The 19,397-nt window shown below is 45.9% G+C and overlaps 1 protein-coding gene across 1 annotated transcript in view; it reads right to left on the bottom strand.

Moving 5' to 3' along the window:
* Positions 1-19,397, bottom strand: part of LOC115168410 (protein bicaudal D homolog 2) — an 88,380-nt gene that overhangs the window by 46,730 nt on the left and 22,253 nt on the right. Inside the window, exon 2 of the mRNA XM_029723655.1 lies at positions 2,687-2,899. Within this exon, the coding sequence (XP_029579515.1) occupies positions 2,687-2,899 (213 nt within the window). The remainder of the gene's footprint in view (positions 1-2,686; positions 2,900-19,397) is intronic.

The following is a 19,397-nucleotide window of genomic DNA, read 5'->3' as shown; positions in this document are numbered from 1 at the left end:
CAGTATCTGGATGTATAGCAAATATTTATGGGTGTGTACACTGTACATTGTGCAAGTGAGGGCAAGTTTGGATAATTGGGAACATTTCAATGCTAGTATGGGTATGTGTATCTGCTGCTATTTATTATATTTATCCTGCTGCTCACTCACTTTAACCCTGATTACACAACTGCCACCAGTATCGCTCTCATTTATCATTACTGATAATGATCAGGTGCTCCAGCCACTGTGGCAGGTAGATTTAAAAATGTACCAACCACTCAGATTTTTTACCGGCCAAAATATTTTTTCCTGTGGTAATGCGGCTCCAGTCATGTTTGTGCCTGTGAGATTGAGTCTGACTAGTAGAAGCATCGTCTTCTCTTCCCTAGCAGTTGAAACTCAAACATTGACAAACAACCTAGCTTGTGAACAAAACAATGTAACCTACTAACAATGTAAGTAAATTAAACCAACTTTTATGCCTGTGCACAGTGTTTCTAAAAATAAATATTTCACTCAGCTCTTCAGGTGCGTACAGCCCCCAACCAGACAGTGTTGCAGCGCAAGGTGGGATAGGCTATATAGGATTCCCTTTGACTTTGTGTGATTATTTCACCAGCTATGAAAAGAAATGACAGAAATACCTTGAAAACAGCTACTGCAGTATTTAATTTACTATACATGTGACTTGTTTCCGGAAACTAGGCGTATGTCACACGTCGCTACTTCACAGGAGAGGCATTTGAACGTAAGCATTTATTTTTTGGCAGAAATGCCTTCTGGAACATGTGAAATTGAATGTGCCTTAATAACAAACTTGTATACCATTGTTAAATTACAAGCCTAGTTGGTTTATCCATGCAAAAAGACAGGAACCTTCCCACTAGCCATGAGTGGCTGAGATAATGGATGGGCAGAAATCCCGGGAGATGAGTTTGGATTGGTCTGCCATGTAGCACGCTTCTGTCTATAACATGAGCGGTTCCGTATGTGTTGACAGTCCTCATACTACAGCTATGACAATGTTTGTATTGGTAGTAGTATGAGTTGGGGTTAGGCCCCAGCTAGCAGAGTAGATCTGGGCCGATTCCGGCTGAGAGTCGGGGCACTCGGCTGAGAGTCAGACTCAGCCGACGTCATGTGGCCCGAGTCTGGGCAGTATTACTAATGGCTAGGATGTGGGGAATGAGCTCGGGCCGATTCCGGTGATAGTTATCTGGCCCAAATATATTACTGGGATCTCGAACCGATTGGGGCAACTCTCTGGCAGATGATTACACGGGCTGCTTTATATCATTAGCATTTCATTATTTATTTTCTCATATTTTCTGTGAACAAAAAATACAATCAACATTTAAATGAAATTCTTTAAGTGTCCTGTGTAGTATTTTAGTATTTTGATACTTTGTGCAAGGCAATTGATAAGCATTAAAAACTTTGTGGATGGAGCCTCCTGAGTGGCGCAGCGGTCTAAGACACTGCATGTTGCTGCAGATGCTGTTTCGAGACCCGTGCCAGCCGCACCCGGGAGACCCATGAGGCAACGCACATGAGTTAGGGGAGGGTTTGGCCGGTCGGGATGTACTTGTCCCATCGTGCTGTAGCGACTCCTGTGGCGGGCCAGGCGCGTGCATGCTGAAACGGTCACCAGGTGTATGGTGTTTCTTCCAACACAAAAAGTTTTTTTGTGGATGGGTATAATTTGTATGTTTAAAATGTATAATAGTAATATTTAAAATTACTAAATCGGGTAATTTTGTATACATTTATTTAAATTTGCATCGGGCTGCTTCTGGTAAGATGCTGATCAAAATCGGCTGAATTCCGGTAGACGGAAACGGCCCGATGTACTTGGGCCGATTCTGGGCCATCATTCATTTTGATTCCAGGCCGAGTCCGACATCAGATTCCGGGCCGATTCAATCAGTTCTGGCCCCCTGGAAGAGGGCTGCTTCTGGGCTCATTCCTCATTGCTAGCTGGGGCCGGTTCATTGTTTAGCTAGCTAGCTTTCACCTGGATTCACCTGATCAGTCTATGTCATGTAAAGAGCTGGTGCTCATAATGTTTTGTACACTCAGTGTATATTCTTGTGTATTTATTTTTTTCCGATGTGCATTTGTTTTATATGACAATAGAACTGCGTTGTTGAGGAAGAAATTGAACAGCTTGACGAGCTAGCAAGCAAGCATTTAACTGTACTGTTTACACTTGCTGTATCCTGTGCACGTGACAAATTAACTCTGATTTTATTTGTGAAGGTGAAAGAGTGTGTGTGTGCCAGTGATTGTGTAGTTGAGCATGTGCAAGTGTTATTTTGATTGCATTCATGCACATATTGTAGTCTACGTAAGGATCTGATCTCATATATCCAGTCTATACCTATTATCAAATCCAATCACGAATGGTCCAACAAACTAATCCAGTCATGGTTAGTGATGGTTAACTAAAATCTAGATCCAATCTAGATCCAATATGATTACATATACTGCATTTAGACAGGCAGTGCAATTCTGATCTTTTTTTCACTAATTGGTCTTTTGACCAATCAGATCAGCTCTAAAAAAGATCTGATGTGAAAAGATCTGATGTGATTGGTCAAAATACTAATTAGTGGAAAAAAGGTATATTAGTCTGTATGCAAACTTGTATCTACAGTAGAATGTGGCAACTGAGTATTCTTTCTCTCTCTTCTTCTCGTCTCACCTCTCTCATCTCCTGGGTGATGGAGGCCAGGCGTTCGTTCTCTGACTGGGTGTTGGTGAGGACATTACGGGCCTGGCGGAGCTCCGTCTGCAGCTCCAGGACCCGCTGCTCGTAATAGGCCTCCTTACACACCGCCTCCTGGATCAGAGACTCCTCCCTGCTCTCCCCGTCTGCAGCCACCTTCTTATGGTTGGAGTAGACTTGTCCAAACGCCTGGAGAGAGAGAGGTTAGGGTTTGGTGAATTAGATATTTTTCCCATTTGGAATTTCTGCCATTTCAAAATGAGCCTACTTTTACAGCTGAGGTTCAGCTGGGGACAGAACAGAGGAGAGAGAAGTGTTGCACCAATAACCCTACCTCCTAAAATAGTCTACCCTGGAGAGAGAACCACTCAGTCATAGCAGTTTACATCTGGATGCCGTCACCCCCCTGTCCCACCTCTATCCCTCCATCATTCTCCTCTCCTGCCCCTACCGACCTCACTGCTCTCCCTCCCCCTTCCTCCCCGCTGCACATGCTCATCAGAGACTTAGAAGAAGGCAGTTCTAATAAAACAGAAGATTTAGGCTGTAGGAAACCTCCTGGACAAATATCATCATCCCTCTCTGATTCTAGAATTTAGTCTAATGCTCTTAAGGTCATTTAGGAGTACAGGCAGATCAAATGAGGAAATCATCCAAATTCACCAGATTGAAAGTAGCAGATGGAGTTTAGAAAGGGAAGCTGACTACTACCTCAGGGACACAAGGCTGGAGTGTTAGCAGGTTGGCAATTATTGGGATGACTCATGTACTGGAGGTAGCTCTTCAGGGTAGTCACTAGCTGGCATAGCCACAAAGTCAGAAAATCAGATTTTAAACCTAAAACTAACCTTACATTTTTTTTTACGATATATCATTTTTACTTTGTATATGGGCCATCTAGTGGAACTCCTTCAGCTCTGCCTCCAGGACAAGATTAATCCCAATAAACGTCCACCTGCGGAGTGTAGAGTGTGACGGCTTGTATTCACTAGTCTGTTTTGTTTCACTGATTCTATTGGCTTGGGGTGGGTGACGGTCTCCCTCCCTCCCCATGTCTGGATTCACCTGAGGCAATCAGACATTTGACTCTACAGTACACACACTCTACAGTACACACACTCTACACATTCACTCTACACATTCACTCAACAGTACACACACACTCTACACATTCACTCTACAGTACACACACACACACACACTCTACACATTCACTCTACAGTACACACACACACACACACACTCTACAGTACACACACACTCTACAGTACACACACTCTACAGTACACACACTCTACAGTACACACACGCACGTGACTGTGGATGGATTTTCTAGTTTTACTGCGTTCTGTAATAATCCCAGTAATTCCTTCCTATAGAGAAAAAATTAAATCTGCACTTTAAAATTACAATTATGAAAATGACCTAGTTACAGACGAAAAAACCCTGTGTAGAACTAGTTCAGTGGTTACAGCCAGACATTACAATGACATCATGTCTAGTGCATGATGAGCATCTCACGTGTTGACATTTCTGTGTTTGGGAGAGATAGGAAAGGAAAGTAGGAAAGTAGATGGCATCGTTGATCAGATAAACATTTTGGTTGAGAACAACGGTATGCTTTCAGTGGAAGCCTGGAATGGCTCAAGAATGGTGGACTGGTTCTGGCTGTAGCATGGAACAATAAGTCAAGGACCTCAGGCCACCTACACCTTAGCTAGCACACATACCCACAGGCCTGGAGAGGCTTATGGTTTAGAAGAATGTAAACACAGGACTCATGGAACTGGAGGTCTCTTATGAACATGTCCCTACATGTCCCTCTGAAGGCCAGCACTGCGTTAGGTGTCCACACAGACTCAACACTGAGCTCATAGACCTTGGGCTACCATAATAGATGATAAATGACCACACTTATAGTCCGTCTACATACTGTATCCACACGCTATGAGTTCTACCACACACACCATACAGTGTGCCCCAAATCTAGCCCCCCTCTCCACCCAAACCTCATCAACCCACTTTGATTAGATTGTCATTAAAAGTAGGGATTAACCAAATCAGAAAGTAGGGGAATCCTATCACTATAATCTAGGTGTTTGTGGTGGGGATTGGGGGGGATACTGACCGGGGGGCAAGCAGGCAGGCTTCAAACGGGGGGCACCCAGCCAAATTCTGCTGACCCAAGCCCCTTAATCTCAACCCCTACGCGTTTGGTTACTTTTATGGGGGGGGGGGGGGGGGGGGAGGTGCGCACGCAATCCCAAATCTTAATGCGGCATCCCAGACACCCAGCCTAAAAACGCATCAATACAGAGCCATATGTTTTAGTTAACTGTGAGAGGATGTGAGTGGGAATTAGCGTATTGTCATATGGCCAATAAAATGGGCATACATGATAACACAAAGATCTGTATGGTAGGTGACAACTGACACTTAAGAGAAAGAATCAGTCAGATTCTGCAGAGGGAGGTTTGGGCCTCTGCAGTGTACATGGTCTGATTCACATTAACATATATTATGGGATGGATCTAACCAGACTTCCTGCTGGGTTCTGATCCCTATAGGGCCCCAGGCAGTCCGCAAGGCACATCATCACAGTTAGCTTCATCATCATGTGATGTTCTGAGGAAGCAGATGTGGTGTCATCTCTAACCTTCCTCTCCATCTTTCTGCTTCTCTTTCTCACCATCTCTTGTTCTCTCTTTCGTTCCATCCCTTTCTATAACAGACAGAATCACAGGAGATATGATTACTAGTCATATGAGAGAGAAACTTGTGACCAATCATCAAAGGGTAGAAGATTCGTACGGCTAATGATCTCTGTTTGGACTCTCGTGAGTAAGATTTCTAATTAATGAATCACAAAAACTTGAAACTCTAGTTACTGGAAATAAAGATCTGGTGCAGACAGAGGCCTGTATTTGGTATCAACTAGCAGGTTCCTAAAAATGTGGACTGAGTATGACAACCAGGAAATTGGAGAATATGATTGGCCAACAGATCAGCAAACAAATCCTCCATTGTTCAATAGTTAGGACAGACTATTTTGTTAGTCAGATCATTTATGATCCTAGACACAGTTCCTGGTCAGGATGACTGACTACTAACTATTTAAGCCCACTAGGGAGGGCAGGTTAGAGCAGTGTACTAGGGAGGGCAGGTTAGAGCAGGGTACTAGGGAGGGCAGGTTAGAGCAGGGTAATAGGGAGGGCAGGTTAGAGCAGGGTACGAGGGAGGGCAGGTTAGAGCAGGGTACTAGGGAGGGCAGGTTAGAGCAGGGTACTAGGGAGGGCAGGTTAGAGCAGGGTACTAGGGAGGGCAGGTTAGAGCAGGGTAGTAGGGAGGGCAGGTTAGAGCAGGGTACTAGGGAGGGCAGGTTAGAGCAGGGTACTAGGGAGGGCAGGTTAGAGCAGGGTACTAGGGAGGGCAGGTTAGAGCAGGGTAGAGCAGGGTACTAGGGATGGCAGGTTAGAGTAGGGTAATAGGGAGGGCAGGTTAGAGTAGATTAGAGCAGGGTACTAGGGAGGGCAGGTTAGAGCAGGTTAGAGCAGGGTACTAGGGAGGGCAGGTTAGAGCAGGTTAGAGCAGGGTACTAGGGAGGGCAGGTTAGAGCAGGTTAGAGCAGGGTACTAGGGAGGGCAGGTTAGAGCAGGTTAGAGTAAGGTACTAGGGAGGGCAGGGTCAAATAGTTCAACCTTGTTCTTCTACTCCAACAACCATCATCCCCTTTTCTCCCACTCACTCACTTATAAACAGACCACCTTCCTCTAAACCTGTAACTTTAGAGCAGAGTAGAAAGGGAACGGGTTGCTCTTCATGCTCTCTAACAGGTTTAAACAAATCAATATTTTAAACCTTTAAGAAGCAGAGCCTGGAGTGTCAAACTAAACTCCAGCTGTCTGAGATATTCTATTTTTTCCCTCATGTTCCGATGGGAGAGAAGCAGGCTTCTTGTTAGAGGGGGTTGATCAGGGCCAACACTGCGGGTGGAAGAAGGGAGAGATCCTCCAGAGATACAGCAAGACCTTCAGAAGCATAAGATCAAACTAGCAGAAGACTAAGTTAAGCCTGTTATCTGTTCTCTCTCTACATGTGTATGCACTGCTGCAGTCCACTGAGAAAGGCCTGTGGTGAACTAATCGATGGCAGTTTTTTTAACAAACATTGCCTCAGGGCCAAACCCTGTTGGAGCCCACACTATCCGGATCAATGCTATTCAGGTGTGGATCAGCTTCTCCAATCTCTGACCTTGTGATGATCCTTAAACTCCTGTTTAACCCCACACTGCTATCCCCTCCATCTTCCATCACAAACAAACATACAACAACAAAATGGCCCTGAATGACAACCCCTGTCATTCTCTGCAAACATCAAAGCAGTGACTTGCTCCTGCAGGTTCACGCTCTAAAACAGTGTTTCTCAAACTCAGTCCTCTGGATCCCAAGGGGTGCACATGTAGTTTTTTGCCCTAGCACTACCCAGCTGATTTAATTATTTGAATCAGCTGTTTAGTGCTAGGGTAAAAAACTAAATGTGCACCCCTTGGGGTCCCGAGGACCAAGTTTGAGAAACACTGCTCTACAACGTCTGTAGAGTACGACCTTTCCTCACACAGGAAGCAGCGCAGACTCCTGCCCCCCCTAGTACCCTACTCTTCATTCGACTCTATGTAAACTGGAAACCACATATCCTGAGGCTGCATTTATTGTAGCCGGGGATTTTAACAAGGCTAATCTGAAAACAAGGCTGCCTAAATTCTATCAGCATATTGTTTGCACAACTCGGGCTGGCAAAACCCTGGATCATTGTTATTCTAACTTCCGCAACGCATATAAGGCCCTCCCCCACCCTCCTTTCAGAAAAGCTGATCACGACTCCATTTTGTTGCTCCCAGCCTATAGACAGAGACTAAAACAGGATGCACCCGCGCTCAGGTCTGTTCAACGCTGGTCCGACCAATCGGATTCCACGCTTCAAGATTACTTCGATCACATGGACTGGGATATGTTCCGCATAACGTCGAACAACAACATTGATGAATACGCTGATTCGGTGAGCGAGTTTATTAGCAAGTGCATCGGTGATGTTGTACCCACAGCGTCTATTAAAACATTCCCCAACCAGAAACCGTGGATTGATGGCAGCATTCGCGCAAAACTGAAAGCGCAAACCACTGCTTTTAAATCAGGGCAAGGTGACCGGAAACATGACCGAATGCAAACAGTGGAGCTATTCCCTCCGCAAGGCAATCAAACAAGCTAAGCTTCAGTACAGAGACAAAGTGGAGTCGCAATTTAACGGCTCAGACACGAGAGGTATGTGGCAGGGTCTACAGTCAATCACGGACTACAAAAGAAAAACCAGCCCCGTCGCGGACCACGATGTCTTGCTCCCAGACAGACTAAACAACTTCTTTGCTCGCTTTGAGGACAATACAGTGCCACTGACACGGCCCGCTACCAAAACCTGCGGGCTCTCCTTCACTGCAGCCAACGTGAGTAAAACATTTAAACGTGTTAACCCTCGCAAGGCTGCAGGCCCAGACGGCATCCCCGGCCGCGTCCTCAGTGCATGCGCAGACCAGCTGGCTGGTGTGTTTACGGACATATTCAATCATTCATTATCCCAGTCTGCTGTTCCTACATGCTTCAAGAGGGCCACCATTGTTCCTGTTCCCAAGAAAGCTAAGGTAACTGAGCTAAATGACTACCGCCCTGTAGCACTCACTTCCGTCATCATGAAGTGCTTTGAGAGGCTAGTCAAGGACCATATCACCTCCACCCTACCTGACACCCTAGACCCACTCCAATTTGCTTACCGCCCCAATAGGTCCACTGACGACGCAATTGCCATCACACTGCACACTGCCTTAACCCATCTGGACAAGAGGAATACCTATGTAAGAATGCTGTTCATCGATTACAGCTCAGCATTTAACACCATAGTACCTTCCAAACTCGTCATTAAGCTCGAGACCCTGGGTCTCGACCCCGCCCTGTGCAACTGGGTCCTGGACTTCCTGACGGGCCGCCCCCAGGTGGTGAGGTTAGGTAACAACATCTCCACCCCGCTGATCCTCAACACTGGGTCCCCACAAGGGTGCGTTCTCAGCCCTCTCCTGTACTCCCTGTTCACCCACGACTGCGTGGCCATGCACGCCTCCAACTCAATCATCAAGTTTGCAGACGACACCACAGTGGTAGGCTTGATTACCAACAACGACGAGACAGCCTACAGGGAGGAGGTGAGGGCCCTCGGAGTGTGGTGTCAGGTAAATAACCTCACACTCAATGTCAACAAAACAAAGGAGATGATCACTGACTTCAGGAAACAGCAGAGGGAGCAGCCCCCTATCTACATTGACAGGACAGTAGTGGAGAGGGTGGAAAGTTTCAAGTTCCTCGGCGTACACATCACAGACAAACTGAAATGGTCCACCCACACAAACAGCGTGGTGAAGAAGGCGCAACACCGCCTCTTCAACCTCAGGAGGCTTAAGAAATGTGGCTTGTCACCAAAAACACTCAAACTTTTACAGATGCACAATCGAGAGCATCCTGTCGGGCTGTATCACCGCCTGGTACGGCAGCTGCTCCGCCCATAACCGTAAGGCTCTCCAGAGGGTAGTGAGCTCTGCACAACGCATCCCCGGGGGCAAACTACCTGCCCTCCAGGACATCTACAGCACCCGATGTCACAGGAAGGCCAAAAATATCATCAAGGACAACAACCACCCGAGCCACTGCCTGTTCACCCCGCTATCATCCAGAAGGCGAGGTCAGTACAGGTGCATCAAAGCGGGGACCGAGAGACTGAAAAACAGCTTCAATCTCAAGGCCATCAGACTGTTAAACAGCCATCACTAACATTGAGTGGCTGCTGCCAACATACTGACTCAACTCTAGGCACTTTAATAATGGAAAAATGTATGTAATAAATGTATCACTAGCCACTTTAAACAATGCCACTTTATATAATGTTTACATAGCCTACATTACTCATCTCATATGTATATACTGTACGCTATACCATCTATTGCATCTTGCCTATGCCGTTTGGCCATCACTCATTCATATATTTATATGTACATATTCTTATTCATTCCTTTACACTTGTGTGTATCAGGTAGTTGTTGTGAAATTGTTAGGTTAGATTACTTGTTAGATATTACTGCATGGTCGGAACTAGAAGCACAAGCATTTCGCTACACTCGCATTAACATCTGCAAACCATGTGTAAGTGACAAATAAAATTTGATTTGATCCTGATCCAGGCACTTGTCATCTCCCGTCTAGACTACCGCAACTCTCTGTTGGCTGGGCTCCCCGCTTGTGCCATCAAACCCCTGCACCTTATCCAGAATGCCGCAGCCCACCGGATGTTCAACCTTCCTAAATTCTCCCATGTCACCCTGCTTCTCCGCACTCTCCACTGTCTTCCAGTCGAAGCTCGCATCATCTTCCAGACCATGGTGCTTACCTACCGAGCAGCAAGAGAAACTGCACCTCCTTACCTTCAGGCCATACTCAAACCCTACATCCCAACCTGAGCACTCCGTTCCACCACCTCTGGTCTCTTGGCCCTTCCACCCCTCCCTACCAGCTGGCGCTCAGCTAAGTCAAAGCTCTTCTCTGTCCTGGCACCCAATGATGTAACCATCTTCCCCCTAAAGTCAGGACAGTAGATACCCTGCCCATCTTCCCCCTAAAGTCAGGACAGTAGATACCCTGCCTATTTGAGGAGTATCTTAAATAACTCTCATGGTGCCCCAGAGGTCAGACGGCTAACCTTGGCTATGCTGTAAGCCTTTGGAACTCACTGACCCATGGTGATTGTACTGACCATGTACTGTCCCTGAACAATACTGGTGAAGAGACAGACAGACAGACAGACACATAAACAACAAGGGGAAATAGAACAAGAGAAAAAGAGTACAAAAAGCAAGAAAGAGAACACAGATCTGGAAAAAGTTAATTAATCAAATAAAATATTGACATCAAAGGAAGCTAGCAAGGGGAAAGAGATTAAAATGTTATTGATAGAGAGAGAGAGAGACGGAAGGAAGATCTATCTATCTAAGTGTTTTCTGGCACCTACATTGCAGTCTCCACAGGGGCTGGATGGATGTGAGTAGCATACTGACCTAGAGACTGGTCAGTCAGCACACACAACACAAACACATTGCTGTACTGCAGAAAAATAACACAGAAATTGCGAAATGCACTTAACAACAAACCCAGGACTGTTCACTATGACAGTATCTCTATGCCAGATTCTGATAGCTAAACGTAAGGTACACACCCTGGCTGTATCCGATAAGACACCTTTGGGTACGCTCACAGGGCAATACCACGCTGGCAGGGCCCAACACACCCATCAGGCCACCACCACCACCCGCAGTACAGCCCAGAAACGTGAGAGAGAAGGTACAATAGGCACCAAGACCTTTGGACCAGCAACAGCATGAGACAGAGAGATTTGAAGATAAACATTGCTTCAACTAGGTCTAGATTGATTATGGAAACAAAAATACTGACAACCAGGTTTAAACCGGTTAAATACTGTATTTAACACACACACACACACACACACACACACACACTAGTGTTATATAATGAGACAGAGAGGGCCTGTACTGGTTACTCAGACAGGCAGTCAGTCACGCAGCAGTTGATAATAAGCAGTGACTTGAACCTGCCTGCCTCTGCAGGGACTCCGCTCCCTGAAGACTGCTCAGTGTTTCAGTGCACCTATACGCAGACTATGCGTTGTGCGTAGGGCCCCACGGCCACTAGGGCCCTCAGAATTTGGTAGTGCATCAGCAGTTTTCCACTTGTTATGTCAGTCACTGACAGTCACTCAATTAGCGCATGTTAGCAGTAATCTGCTTTTTCGCAGAGGGGGCCCCTGATACGCATGCGTGGCCAATACATAGAGTGGGCCCTCTAACACACAAAACCAAATCACACATTGGCTAAAGGCGACATTTTTTCAGGGTTATGAGTGTCTTCAGAACAGAGCAGTGGAGAGGTTATAGCTAGCCTCGTACAAACCATCCTGATCTCGCAAGCTTACATTCTGTTTCACTAGCGGATGGTTCAGGATGATTCATACGAGGCTAAAGCCAGTTAGAGAGAAAAACAGTCCAACTCAGTGGTTCTTCCTGCTTCGTGAATCATACCTCACAAACATCCTCCCTCTCTCTCTCTCTCTCTCTCTCTCTTCCTCCCTCTCTGCCCCGCTGTCTCTCTCTCTCTCTCTCTCTCTCTTCCTCCCTCTCTGCCCCGCTGTCTCTCTCTCTCTCTCTCTTCCTCCCTCTCTGCCCCGCTGTCTCTCTCTCTCTCTCTCTCTCTCTTCCTCCCTCTCTGCCCCGCTGTCTCTCTCTCTCTCTCTCTCTCTCTTCCTCCCTCTCTGCCCCGCTGTCTCTCTCTCTCTCTCTCTCTCTCTCCCTCCCTCTCTGCCCCGCTGTCTCTCTCTCTCTCTCTCTCTCTCTTCCTCCCTCTCTGCCCCGCTGTCTCTCTCTCTCTCTCTCTCTCTCTTCCTCCCTCTCTGCCCCGCTGTCTCTCTCTCTCTCTCTCTTCCTCCTCTCTGCCCCGCTGTCTCTCTCTGTTATTCCCAGAGCACTGCACAGTTTTTCCCCACCTCTCACAGCTTCAAGGTGTGTCTGCAGTTTCTATATTTAGTGCCCATTGCCAAATGCTTACAATTATGGATTTCTACAAGTGTGATCTTCATGATGGACATACACACACTGACCCTGGCACTCTCTCTGACAGCATCTGAGGTCATTTCTATTGCTAAACAACAAAAGGACTGACGCTGTTTTTCCCTCATCTGCATGCTATTCCTATAAAGCCTTGGTGAGGAATGTTAAGCCTTTCACATGGATATGTGTGGTTCTGCTACCCATTTACCCAGAGAGCAGTGGCACTGGTGGTTGATGTGCTACAGTGATCTCAAAGCCAATGGCAACGTGTTAATGAGTGACAGGGAGCTAATTATCACTTCTATCTGAACGAGCCTCTTCGCCAGCGAGAGAGAGAGAGAGAGAGAGAGAGAGAGAGATGCGGAAAGTAGATTCCTCACATCACAACATGGTTAACGCTGTTCATTCCCTATAGTTCAAACCTCATCTCCTTCATCATGTCACACCTTCAGTAGGCTCTTATCATGTCACATGTAAAACATGTGATCTGGGCTATGTTACCGTGACAACTGGGCCTGTTCTATAGTACACACAATTCTACAGATAGTAATCAAGTAAAATATTTTCCCTCCAACTCTCAGCAGATCCAGACATGAGTCATCTATTAGAAGATAAAACGATGATATGATCTGATTAATGACGAGGTCCTTCATTGTATGGAGAGAGAGGGAAAGGAGAGAGAGAGAGAGGGAAGGGAGAGAGAGAGAGGGAAGGGAGAGAGAGAGGAGAGAGAGGGAATGGAGAGAGAAAGAGAGGAGAGAAAGAAGGGAGAGAGAAAGAAGGGAGAGAGAGAGAGAAGAGAAGGGAGAGAGAGAGAGAGAGAAGGGAGAGAGAGAGAGAGAGAAGGGAGAGAGAGAGAGGGAAGGGAGAGAGAGAGGAGAGAGAGAGGAGAGAGAGAGGGAATGGAGAGAGAAAGAGAGGAGAGAAAGAAGGGAGAGAGAAAGAAGGGAGAGAGAGAGAGAAGAGAAGGGAGAGAGAGAGAGAAGAGAAGGGAGAGAGAGAGAGAGAGAAGGGAGGAGAGAGAGAGAGAGAAGGGAGAGAGAGAGAGAGAGAAGGGAGAGAGAGAGAGGGAAGGGAGAGAGAGAGAGGAAGGGAGAGAGAGAGAGGGAAGGGAGAGAGAGAGGAGAAAGAAGGGAGAGAGAGAGAAATAAGGGAGAGAGAGAGAGAGAGAAAGAAGGGAGAGAGAGAGAAAGAAGGGAGAGAGAGAGAAAGAAGGGAGAGAGAGAGAAAGAAGGGAGAGAGAGAGAAAGAAGGGAGAGAGAAGGGAGAGAAGTGAGAGAGAGAGAAAATGAGATAAACGGAGGCAAAGACATTAGCTATTGTCTGGCAGAAAGCCACATTAATTCTCTGCACTGAAAAGATCCATTGAGCTATTATTCATGCACATACACGCGCAGACACTTTTTACACACTTGCTATTGCGCATTTTCATTTGTCCCATTTGCCCTGCATTCAGGTGTACTCCAGCACCTGGTGCTCCATGTTGGGGCTCGCTCTTCCTCCAGACTATACCAAAGAGCCTAGGGAGCAGTGTGTGAAAGGTTAGACACAACTGGCAAACGCACACTAAAGCATTGAAACTCACAGACAAACAGCAGAATTAGGTTTTATCTGGCTGGGGATCAAAGTGTTTTTGTTTTCCTCTGCTCATCATGAGATTAAACTGCCAGAAGATGAGGGGGCTGAGACATCTGAACTTCATCCCCTAAAAACAACTTCATCCGCAGGCCCGGGAGTGTGCACACCTCCAGAGTAGTGCTGGGAAATACCAGGGACCTCACGATACCATATTATCACGATAGTTAGGTGTGATTCTTGCGATTCTTATCGATACTGCAATTTTATTGCGATTTGATGTTCCAAACATATTACTCACGAAGAGAAAAGAGAGAGCCATGAGAGAAGTTTTGATCAGTCAGGGAAATAGAAGTGCTGAAAACATGTTGGCTCACTTTTTAAAAAGATGATGAACAAGCTATAGGATGAAAAATACAGGAGTTTTGGCGCAGGTACAGCCGACTAGCACTACCTACAGTAGAACATTATATATATGATAAATAAATAAATAAATAAATAAATAAATAAATAAATAAATAATATATATATATATATATATATATATATATATATATATATATATATATATATACACATACACACACCTATACACACACGTCTCTGTACTAGAATCAGACTCAGGAGGCCCTTGACACGGCTGACAGAAAACTCGTGCTCCGCTACAGAAAAACAGCAGTACAATCAGTTAAGCCTACAGTGTATATCTATGTCTCCTCTCAACAAAGGGAATAGACTACTGTGGCTCTCAGGCTATCCACTTAAGTCTGATTAGTGCTATATTCAGATGTGATTGGAGAGAATCACCTAGGCCTAATTTCTTATTCAATGAATGTACTCCTAGTAGCTGTGTTAGCGATTCTGTCAGTGTGCCATCTTCATGTTTAACCCTAATATTGCCAGGTTAGTAAGCTGAGAACACATTCTTTTTTACAGCAACAACGAAGGGAAGAGAAGAAAGGTTAAATGTGTTAACTGGAAGTTTAGTGAAACACCTGCAATGGAAGGACCTAGAACCTTGCACTGTTATTGGACTAGATGATAGAGAGAGACAGTGTCTGCATCTGTATCGGTCGGGCCTCAGTGGGCCAGTAGTACTGTGTTATTACAGAGTAAAAGCACTCATTATGGACTTTGTCGTGGCACTAACCAACAGAGCTCTGCATTTATACATGTTTTTCTTTTTTGAATACGTTGTTATCTGTGGGTGGTTCTTAGCAATTCGGGCCTATTAGCCCTGCCGATCTACCCATTTACATTGCTCCAGCCAAATGCCACGCCCACTAACGTTTCTTCTCCACGATGAGTCTGGATTTAATCTCATTCCCGATGACTTCTCGAATGCAAACCCAATCAAAGAGTTCTGATTGGTCCCAGAAACGGATGGGTTGGGCCAGACCCTGAACACGTGTGCAAAGCAGCGTTTAGGAAATACTAATTGGCTTTGATACTCTGATTCATTAGAGATGATCCAATTGCTGATTCCATGTTTTGTACAACGGCCCTCACTTTAACGTCAGCACAAACAACTTCTTGCCTTTATGGTAGGGTGGCCAGACGGAAGCCACTACTCAGTAAAAGGCACATAACAGCCCTCCTGCCAAACGGCAGGAAACCTGGCACCATCCCAACAGTGAACCATGGTGGTGGCAGCATCATGCTGTGGGGGTGTTGTTCAGCGGCACAGACTGGGAGACTAGTCAGGATCAAGGGAAAGATGAACGGAGAAAAGTACAGAGATCCTTGATTTTAAAAAAATGCTCCAGAGCGCCCAGGACCTCAGAATGGGGCGTAGGTTCACCTTCCAACAGGACAACGACCCTAAGCAAACCGCAAAGACAATGCAGGAGTGGCTTTGGGACAAGTCTCTGAATGTCCTTGAGTGGCCCAGCCTCTCTCCAACATCTCTGGAGACACCTGAAAATAGCTCCCCATCCAATCTGACAGAGCTTGAGAGGATCTGCAGAGAAGAATGGGAGAAACTCCCCAAATACAGGTGTGCCAAGCTTGTAGCATCATACCCAAGAAGACTCAAGGCTGTAATCGCAACCAAAGGTGCTTCAACAAAGTACTGAGTAAAGGGTCTGAATACTTATGTAAATGTGATACTTCAGTGAATATTTTATTGTGCAAACATTTCAAAAAAACAGTTTTTGCTTTGTCATTATGGAGTATTGTGTATAGATTGATGCGCTGTATGTGAGGTGAGGAGGTAGGGTAGTTTTCTGAACGGGTTCGACCTGAACTGAGTTAGTGGTTTATTTGCATAGAAAGAACAGAAAAGTCTACAGAAAAACATGTGTTATTTCTCCCTACCAGAGAAAAAGCAGTTATTAAGCCAGGGTGCTGTTTTGCAACGCAAAGGAGGGAAGCCAAATTTCTCCAAGCAATTTTCTCTGCTTATTTGCCTCCGGTCTCAACAGAAATGTATGTAACAGACAGGTTAAACTAGCAATCCAGTCTATTGAATAGTAAGGAACCGTCTGTATAATATATTAGAGGATATTTATATGTAGCAGTCTATAGAAAATAAGGCAAGCAGCTGTAGGGGCCTGTCCACTAGAGGTTATTTATGCAGTCTATTGTCTGGCTGCTAAATCTACTATTGACCACGAGGAAAGGAAACTCTCTCAAGGGAGGGCACTGATTCTAAAGCTCCATACATCAGGCGCACCTATCAGAGCCTGTCTCTGGTGTTGATATCATTACTCATATCAGAGCCCGTCTCTGGTGTTGATATCATTACTCATATCAGAGCCCGTCTCTGGTGTTGATATCATTACTCATATCAGAGCCCGTCTCTGGTGTCGATATCATTACTCATATCAGAGCCGTCTCCGGTGTTGATATCATTACTCATATCAGAGCCCGTCTCTGGTGTTGATATCATTACTCATATCAGAGCCGTCTCCGGTGTTGATATCATTACTCATATCAGAGCCCGTCTCTGGTGTTGATATCATTACTCATATCAGAGCCTGTCTCTGGTGTTGATATCATTACTCATATCAGAGCCGTCTCCGGTGTTGATATCATTACTCATATCAGAGCCCGTCTCTGGTGTCGATATCATTACTCATATCAGAGCCTGTCTCTGGTGTTGATATCATTACTCATATCAGAGCCCGTCTCTGGTGTCGATATCATTACTCATATCAGAGCCCGTCTCTGGTGTTGATATCATTACTCATATCAGAGCCCGTCTCTGGTGTCGATATCATTACTCATATCAGAGCCTGTCTCTGGTGTTGATATCATTACTCATATCAGAGCCCGTCTCTGGTGTCGATATCATTACTCATATCAGAGCCCGTCTCTGGTGTTGATATCATTACTCATATCAGAGCCCGTCTCTGGTGTCGATATCATTACTCATATCAGAGCCCGTCTCTGGTGTTGATATCATTACTCATATCAGAGCCCGTCTCTGGTGTCGATATCATTACTCATATCAGAGCCGGTCTCTGGTGTTGATATCATTACTCATATCAGAGCCGGTCTCTGGTGTTGATATCATTACTCATATCAGAGCCCGTCTCTGGTGTTGATATCATTACTCATATCAGAGCCCGTCTCTGGTGTCGATATCATTACTCATATCAGAGCCCGTCTCTGGTGTCGATATCATTACTCATATCAGAGCCCGTCTCTGGTGTTGATATCATTACTCATATCAGAGCCGGTCTCTGGTGTTGATATCATTTACTCATATCAGAGCCGGTCTCTGGTGTTGATATCATTACTCATATCAGAGCCTGTCTCCGGTCTTGATATCATTACTCATATCAGAGCCCGTCTCTGGTGTTGATATCATTACTCATATCAGAGCCCGTCTCCGGTGTTGATATCATTACTCATATCAGAGCCGGTCTCTGGTGTTGATATCATTACTCATATCAGAGCCTGTCTCTGGTGTCGATATCATTACTCATATCAGAGCCCGTCTCTGGTGTCGATATCATTACTCATATCAGAGCCCGTCTCTGGTGTCGATATCATTACTCATATCAGAGCCCGTCTCTGGTGTTGATATCATTACTCATATCAGAGCCCGTCTCCGGTGTTGATATCATTACTCATATCAGAGCCCGTCTCTGGTGTCGATATCATTACTCATATCAGAGCCCGTCTCTGGTGTCGATATCATTACTCATATCAGAGCCCGTCTCTGGTGTCGATATCATTACTCATATCAGAGCCCGTCTCTGGTGTCGATATCATTACTCATATCAGAGCCCGTCTCTGGTGTTGATATCATTACTCATATCAGAGCCCGTCTCTGGTGTTGATATCATTACTCATATCAGAGCCTGTCTCTGGTGTTGATATCATTACTCATATCAGAGCCCGTCTCTGGTGTCGATATCATTACTCATATCAGAGCCCGTCTCTGGTGTCGATATCATTACTCATATCAGAGCCCGTCTCTGGTGTCGATATCATTACTCATATCAGAGCCCGTCTCTGGTGTTGATATCATTACTCATATCAGAGCCCGTCTCTGGTGTCGATATCATTACTCATATCAGAGCCCGTCTCTGGTGTTGATATCATTACTCATATCAGAGACGCTCAGTGCAGCACAAGCTCATTCAGGATTTAGGCTCTCTGTAATTTGCAATACAAAGACAGCCTTATCTGGTGCCAGGCTGTGTGTCAGTTGGTCCCCTGCCACTAAAGAGAGTGAGATCTGTTTCTCTGACAGGCTGGACCCACACTCTGTGACATGATTTACAGTTCTACACCAATGACGCGAATTAACTCTCCTCGGTGTATAACCTTTCCATTCCCCTCAGACTCATTCTTCATAATGTCACTGGGGACAGGCAGGGAGGGGGATGGGGGGGTAATGTCACTGGGGACAGGCAGGGAGGGGGATGGGGGGGTAATGTCACTGGGGACAGGCAGGGAGGGGGATGGGGGGGTAATGTCACTGGGGACAGACTCAGGTAGGGGGATGGGTGGGTAATGTCACTGGGGACAGACTCAGGGAGGGGGATGGGTGGGTAATGTCACTTTGGACAGACTCAGGGAGGGGGATGGGGGTAATGTCACTGGGGACAGACTCAGGGAGGGGGATGGGGGATAATGTCCCTGGGGACAGACTCAGGGAGGGGGATGGGGGATAATGTCACTGGGGACAGACTCAGGGAGGGGATGGGGGGTAATGTCACTGGGGACAGGCAGGGAGGGGGATGGGGGGGTTGAGCTGGTACTTAACAGATATCATTTTAAAATCAATCCAGAGTTCATAAAGCCAGCTATCATTTAATCTTCATTATCTTACATCTGCTGAATAAACAATATACCAGATTTGCCTCCTTCCTGTGCATCCCCACCTCCTAACTAATTTATTCACTCACCCGATGTATCCCTCATTCCAAATCCCTTCCTTCCCTCTCT

The sequence above is a fragment of the Salmo trutta genome, chromosome 30 (genome assembly GCF_901001165.1).
Source record: "Salmo trutta chromosome 30, fSalTru1.1, whole genome shotgun sequence".
Taxonomy (NCBI): domain Eukaryota; kingdom Metazoa; phylum Chordata; class Actinopteri; order Salmoniformes; family Salmonidae; genus Salmo; species Salmo trutta.
The sequence above is the reverse complement of the archived record's forward strand: the minus strand, read 5'-3'. Positions and strand labels throughout refer to the sequence as shown.